The sequence below is a fragment of the Brassica oleracea genome, chromosome C5, assembly GCF_000695525.1.
Source record: "Brassica oleracea var. oleracea cultivar TO1000 chromosome C5, BOL, whole genome shotgun sequence".
Lineage (NCBI taxonomy): Eukaryota > Viridiplantae > Streptophyta > Magnoliopsida > Brassicales > Brassicaceae > Brassica > Brassica oleracea.
The window spans coordinates 29,640,911-29,648,506 of NC_027752.1; the positions used below are offsets into that span (position 1 = coordinate 29,640,911).

Below are 7,596 nucleotides of genomic sequence, written 5' to 3' on the forward strand. Positions count from 1 at the left end.
TTCCAAACACATATAATAAGGTCAACCTGTGTCGTCTCACTAAGATTGAAAGAAAGATCGTCAGGGTGAAGGTTGGCATAAGCAGATTAGTAACCTTGATTTTTTATTACCATACTATAAACTGACTTTAAACAAATAAGTCTAGTTAGATGTTGAATTATGTATTTTAAACCAAAATTTAGACTAGAAGTTCGAACGTATTTTTTGAATAGTGAGTTAGGGGTGGTGATTAATGAATAATTTAGGGACAAAGTAAGTTGTAAATATCGTTTATATTAGAAGTAAATTGATATCGAAAGAGATTACAAATGTGAAGTGAGTTAAATGTTAGAATCGAGCTCGCTATACAATAAGAGTCGAGGTTGATAAGTTATCTTCCCAAAAAATCATTCTTTTGCTTAGTCAATAGAGCTCTTCTTTTATAGTTGCGGGATGATCCGGATGGGACAAGGGAGAGAGCTCGTTGTCCTTATTGATGAAGTCATATATTTGATTCTCTGTCAGGTGATATTAGTTAAACAGACTTTGGCAAACTGTTTTCTTATTCCACATTAAGATCCAAATGTTTAATATATACACGAGTGAACCGGTCTATAATGTGGACCAGAAATTAATAACCAAATATAAATATACCAGACTAAACCAGACTAAACCATATAATCTGATCGCCCCCCTCAAGATGAAGGTGAAAAAATGTTTGTAACTCCCTTCTTGCGCATGTTTTCCCGAAATGCTGCAGGGTACAACGCCTTTGTAAGTACATCTGCAAGCTGGTTCCCTGTTCTCACATACATAGTCTTCAAAAAACCCATCGTCCATCTTCTCTCTTACCTTGTGACAATCTATCTCCAAAAATTTAGTTCTTTCATGAAATACAGGGTTGCTTGCTATGTGTAAAGCTGTTGTATTGTCACAATAAAGATGCACCGGTAAGGAGTATGGTATGTGAAGATCAGTGAGAACATACGAAACCCACAGCAGCTCCTTTGTTGCTGCACACATCGCTCTATATTCAGCTTCAGCCGAACTTGTGGACACAGTATCCTGTTTCTTTGATTTCCTACTACAGGAAATGTGGGTATTAATAGCTGGCGATAAACGTTATTATTCTGTTTTAATAGCGTTCCCTAAAACGCTCTCACAGCCACCGTTATCGTATGTCTGACCCTATTGATAGCGGATCTGTTGTATGCTATAGTTAAGTTAATAATGATAGCGTTATTATCTATGCAATTGTTAATAGTTATAATAACATGATATAAATGTCATTAAAACCCATCAATCTGATTTTACCTATAGCAGTTTGTTATACATAGATATCAAATGTTTCATGTTATTAAATTGTTTTAAATTATTCGAATATTTAATTAAATATAATTACGAATGGGTTTTATTTTTTAAAATTATTATTTATTTCGAATATTTGTAATAAAAACAATAAATCATATTATAAAATGTAAAAAATCTTCAAATATTTAAAAGCCCATAATACATTTTCTTGTTTACACAAACCATCAACACATATCAAACACACTATCAATCTACCACTAACAATCTTTCACAATCACCCCTAACATAAATACTATCATCATCAGAAGCTTCACCACCCAGATCATCGACTTCTTGGACAGGCAAAGGTGCAACACCTAAATCCTCTTCTGTTTCCAACTCATGATAGCCTCTAGGTGGTGCTCTCATAACAACGTACCAATTAGAATTATCATCTTCCCTAGAGTAGAAAACATGTTTTGCTTGAGAGGGCAGAATGAACGGATCTTTCAGATAAGCTGCTTGGTTCATGTGAAGGTTAACAAGAGTGAAGCCATCTTCTTCCTTCACCCCATGCTCTGTGTACGCCCAATTGCATCTAAACAACGGTACTTTGAACATGTGATAGTCCAAAAGTAAAATCTCATTTATCACTCCATAATATGTAAGCATGTCAGCAACTTGTTTCATATCTCGAGCACTTGATCTACACATGCTAAATGCTTCATAAGTTACTCCACTATTTTGAGTCTTCCGCTTAACTGCATATGTATGAAACCGCTGGCCCTTGATGATAAATCCTTTATGTGCTAAAGCAACATTTCTTGGTCCAAATGCCAACCACCTTATCTCCTTCGAATGACTATTTGTTGAGTCTGAATGTACCTGCCGCATGAAATCAGAACATCATCAAGCTAAAGTACTTCATGATAATCACAACATAATCATGAAGCTAACAATCTATACCAAACAACTAGTCATCAAGCTACAAGCTAAGCAGTACTCATCAAAATACAAGCTAAGCAGTACTCATCTGGACATCTTCATCAATCTAACAAGCTGTATAAAAAAATAATCAAGAAAAAGAGTTGGACTTGGAAACCTTTTTTTTACCCATTGTGCAAACTGCTCAGTATGATTTTTCCACAACAAAGTTTCATTTCTAGCACATCGAGCATCATTAGCCTGTAATTCTTCCAAATGCATCCTGATTTTACATTAAACAACAGTTTAGAAAAAGAAATTATAATTATAAGTAGATGAAACAGAAAGGGTAACACCTCTTACTCAACAAAGGGATCCATAGATGCCATGTTCATGAGCACATAGTGATGAGCAATGTCTGTATCTTTATCTGAAAGGGTAACCTCTACTCCCTTCTGCAGAAGTCGACCTTCAACCACGACTTTATCAGCCTAGATATCTTCGTTACGATTAACTGCTTCTTGAACTGGTACTGAATCTTTAATGAACTCTAAACAAAATGCAACGCATTCTCCAGCTAAATACCCCTCAGCCATACATGCTTTTGGCCTTGCATAATTCTTAACAAATGCCTTTAGTGTTTTCATGTATAACTCAGTCAAGCAATATGAATATTAGTTTCGACATCATTGCAGGACGCACAAAAATTGAAGCAAATGAGTACATCAAACATTTCAAATGGATACATCCAGCGGAAGTGAACTGGTCCTCCCAAGCGTGCCTCTTTTGATAGATGTATTGGAAGGTGGAACATGATATCAAAAAGGGATGGAGGGAAGAAGCACTCCAGTTGACACATTGTTTCCACGAACTCTGTCTCCAATGATATAAGTTTCTTCTGGTCAATGATGGGTTGACACAACCTGTTGAAGTAACTGCATAATCTGTTAATGGCAATCCTAGGACCCCTACGTAACAACCCTCTTAATGCAGCTGGTAACAAGTTCTGTACTAGCACGTGATGATCATGCGACTTTAAACTACCTATATTTGGAGGGTTAACTGAAACACTATTCACAATATTACCACAATAACCATCAGGACCTCTAAACTTAGATAACCTTTGCAGGAAAATGGTTTTCTCTTTCTTGGATAACCAATACGCTGCTGGAGGTAAGTATGTTTTCGAACCCCTAATCTCTGTGTGCAAGTGACTTCTGATTCCAATATCTTCTAAGTCTTTTCTTGCCTTCAAACCATCTTTTGACTTTGAACTTTGCATCAAGATAGACAATATAGCATCCAACACATTCTTTTCAACGTGCATAACGTCAATATTGTGACGAACCGGCATATCCTAACACATTAAACAAGAAACTGTTAGGCATATTCATATACAACAATGAGAGAATAAAGTTCAGTTACTCTACTTTACCTTCCAGTAAGGTAGTACAAAGAATATCGATCTCTTCTTCCACCGCCAGAGATCATTTGATTCCTCACAGTCTTCTTCTTGAACCATCTCATCATCTTCCAACTCTGATCTTTTTCTTTTACTTTCCTTATCTAGAGGTCTTCCAAAATCATTCCTAAAAGCTTGTAGTGTCTCATATATTTCAGCGCCAGTTTGTATCCTATTGGCATTCCCTTCCTCAACAGTGTTGTCAAACCAATCTTTTTTATATCTGTAACGATGGCCAGGCGGTAGTCTCCTTCTATTTCCCATGTAGACAAACTTACGACTGAACTTAAGCCACCTAGAAGGTGTATCCTTTCCACATACATTGCGGGCTTGTTTCCCCTTCACTTTACATCCAGACAATGTTCCTAAGCCTGGATAGTCACTGATACTCCAAAGCAGCAAGGCTCTAAGTGTGAAATTCTCCTTCGCAAATGAGTCATAGACTTCAATACCCTCAGCCCACAAATCTTTCAAATCGTCTATCAATGGTGCTAGCTTAGACCAACAACCAAAGAACATAGACGCTCCTATCGGATAATACTCTAGGCTTTTCAACCCGGTAAAGCAATATTTGATAGTTAGTTCGTCCCGGACAAGGACTAATATCATATGAGAACTCGTGATTTATAAACATCTTTTATACATTATTTATTTACTTTAAACATCTTACAAAGTGTTACAGTTTTATCCTACGGCCTATTGCCCAACAACGCTTTAAGTAAATATACATCAAAAGGTACGTTGCAAGGACAACAAAATACTACCGCCGGTTGGCCGTTCCTTCCGTCCAAAAAGTAAAGTGTCCCCCGCCTAAGGGTTACCTGCACACACGAATGAGTCATGAGCAACTAGTTTACTCAGTGAATCTAGAATCACAACACAATCAATAATAAAACAAACAATTATCAAATGCATATACATGATCATGCAAGTACTAGTACTGTACTTTAGTATACCAATCATCATTGTGAATTCTTATTTTAAACATCACTTCCACAATACCCGCCCGTTACCAAACTCATATAATACAATATATATATACTAGGCCCGAGAAACCATTAAGGCTAACCGAGACTAGTGAGTTAGCATCAACATCATTGTCGAATGTCCGGTATGAACAATCCGACACTGCATCGTCATGCATTACACGGTCTCTAGGGAGCTACCCCATCATCGTGTCTTCATGACCTTGTTTCGTTCGCAGGACCAAGTCACGGTAATGCAGGGGCTTTAGGGATAGTGAATATAACAAGACTTCACATGATTTTACTTCCATAATTATTCCAAAATTAATCCATAATTAATCCTTAATAAATCATAATTACTCCTTAATTAATCACAGATTAATCCTTAATTAATCTCATATCAATCTTTAATTAATCCAAGATTAATCCTTAATTAAACCAAGATTAATCCTTAATTAAACCAATATTAATCCTTAATTAAACCAAGATTAATCCTTAATCAAAACCATGATTATTTCATAGTTAAGATTAGTACTTGAGAACAAGTACTAAGATTAGGATTAACCTCACTTTAACATTATTCTTTAAGTGTAAGTGTTTACCATGAGTAAACACAACACCATTCTTAAATATTCAGACACTTTACGAACTTAATCAAGGACTCATTCATGATCTATCTCAACATCTGTCTAGACTCACCTAAAGATTAGTCTGAAACTGGCTTGGACAAGACTTGAGTTCCACTTGAACAGGGTTGAATGGACCTGAGAATGGACAAGGTTCTGATCGGTCACTATGGTTTAACTTAACAACTCATCCGACTCACTTGATTGTGGCTTACCTAGAGACTGAATGGACAGGACTGGATACTTCAAGCTTTTACTCTACCTCTGACCTGAAACAGAGTGGTATGATCACAAGATCAGTTCTGTTCATGCCTTAACACCTTAGATCAGATCAGTTCAAACTTGGTTCTGCTCAGACTATACAAGTTCAGCTCGGTTCTAGTCAGTCTACCAAAGTTCAGGACAAGATCAGACTGAGTTCAAATCGGTTTACTCAAAGCCAGATCAAAACATCATTGCTGGTGGTTCTAAGAGGTTGATTCAAACCGAAATTAACAAGAAATGAACTGTATCAGAAATTATACAACTGATCCGACCAAGACCTAAACTAAACATCAACTATTCTGATCAGATACTGACTGAGGCAAGGAGACCAAAGCTTACCAAGACGAACCAAAGGACTAGATGGCTTCACCTGATCCTCTTCTCCAAGGTAAGCTTGCGGCTGAACTGATCAAAGAGAAAGATCAAGGCCTGATCATGATCTGAACTGAACTAGGTCTAGGTTTTTATTTAAAAAATCTCACCTTCTGATCTTTCTCAAAGCAACAGACTGGTCTAGGGTTGAAGATTAGATCACCAAGAATTTTTCTTGATTTATTTTCCTAATTTTTTCACTGATTTTTCTGTTCTTCTTTCTCTCTTTCTCTCTGAAATTCTCTAGGTGTTTCTGTAGGTTTCAGAACGTGGGAGGCAGCTGGAAGAGGGTTAAATACAAGCTGTGGTTGCTTCACATGAGGGTTTAGCTCATAACAAAGCTTGGCTAAGAGCAGACAGCTGGCAACCTGCTTCATCATCTGCAGCACACTGTCCTTTCCTACCCATGAAGCAGTCTCCAGCCAATCAAAATTAATCAAAGAGAAAGGAAACAAGCACACAGGCAGCTTGTGATTGTCATGTGCCAGATACTGAAGAAGCTAGGTAAGCAGACAGGTGCAAGTCATGGGACAGAATAAGTGCACAACCAGGCTGGTGAAGGGCATAACTCAGTTCTAAAATTATTTCAGAAGTTGGTCGATAATTTTAAATAATTTTTCAACCAAATATTTCTTTTCTTTGGCTCTCGTCTTGTTCTCGGAAAATCTCGTCCAGCTTAATAAAAATTCGACCAAAATATTTAAGACTCGACCAAACTATCAAGTGAAGGTCTTTTCACCACAAGACAGTCCCGTCGAGAAATTAACCTACCGGGTCAATTTTTATTTTTATTCATCCTGGTAGAACCAACTAAAAACTGGTCGAGTGGGATTTTTCTCGACCAAAAATATATTGGCTCATGAGGGTTATTACAAAGGCTCTAAGTGTGAAATTCTCCTTCGCAAATGAGTCATAGACTTCAATACCCTCAGCCCACAAATCTTTCAAATCGTCTATCAATGGTGCTAAGTAAACCCCTATGTTATTACCAGGAGCTGTTGGACCAGGGATCAACAAAGTCAACATTATATTTTCAGCCTCCATACACATAGTTGGAGGCGTGTTTTAGTTCACTAACAACACTGGCCATGTGATGTGATTGGTGTTTTGCATGGAGAAAGGGTTAATCCCATCTGTAGAAATTCCAAGTCGAAGCTTCCTTGGTTCAGCAGCAAAGTCTGGCCATTTATCATTCACTTGTGCCCAAGAGATAGAATCAACGGGGTATCGCATTGTACCATCTTCAGTGGCATTGGTATAGTGCCAACGCAGATCTTCAGCCATCATTTTTGATCTAAACATCCTCCTAAGTCTGTCCTCGATTGGAAAATATCTAAGGACCTTAGCTGGAATCCCAACCTTTAACTCATTGATGTACTTATCCTTCTCCCATCTTGAAACTTTGCATCTTGGACAGCTTTCTAGCTTCTCAAACTCCTTCCTATAGACTATGCAATCATTCTTGCAAGCATGAATTTTGTCGTAGCCGAAACCAAATATCTTCAAAAATTTCTTGCTTGCATCCATACTCTTCGGAAGAACATTGTCTCCAGGTAGCATGTCCTGAAGCAAAACCAATAGCTGATGAAAGGATTTCTCAGACACGCAACTTCTAACCTTGAATCTGTAAAGCCCCATGATTGCTGAAACCTTCGTGTGTCTGATACAATCCGAGTACAATGGCGTTTCAGCGTCTCTTAACTTTTTCCTAAAT

At 37.5% G+C, this 7,596-nt stretch overlaps 1 protein-coding gene across 1 annotated transcript; it reads right to left on the bottom strand.

Annotated features, from left to right (window-relative positions):
- Positions 1–1,536: 1,536 nt before the first annotated feature.
- LOC106344947 lies at positions 1,537–4,174 on the bottom strand. Its single transcript, XM_013784235.1, has 5 exons — positions 3,629–4,174; positions 2,918–3,550; positions 2,557–2,648; positions 2,383–2,476; positions 1,537–2,154 (listed from the first exon to the last, which is right to left on the bottom strand). Exons 1-5 carry the CDS (start codon positions 4,172–4,174, stop codon positions 1,537–1,539), a joined length of 1,983 nt encoding a protein of 660 aa, XP_013639689.1.
- Between the last annotated feature and the right edge of the window lie 3,422 nt (positions 4,175–7,596).

Excerpts from the sequence above, each read along its gene's own strand:
- LOC106344947 (XM_013784235.1), bottom strand. The coding sequence starts at position 4,174 with ATGTTCTTTGGTTGTTGGTCTAAGCTAGCACCATTGATAGACGATTTG. Across the intron at positions 2,477-2,556 it reads TCTATGGATCCCTTTGTTGA|GATGCATTTGGAAGAATTAC; the intron begins GTAAGAGGTGTT and ends ATGTAAAATCAG. Across the intron at positions 2,155-2,382 it reads CTGAGCAGTTTGCACAATGG|GTACATTCAGACTCAACAAA; the intron begins GTAAAAAAAAGG and ends TTCATGCGGCAG.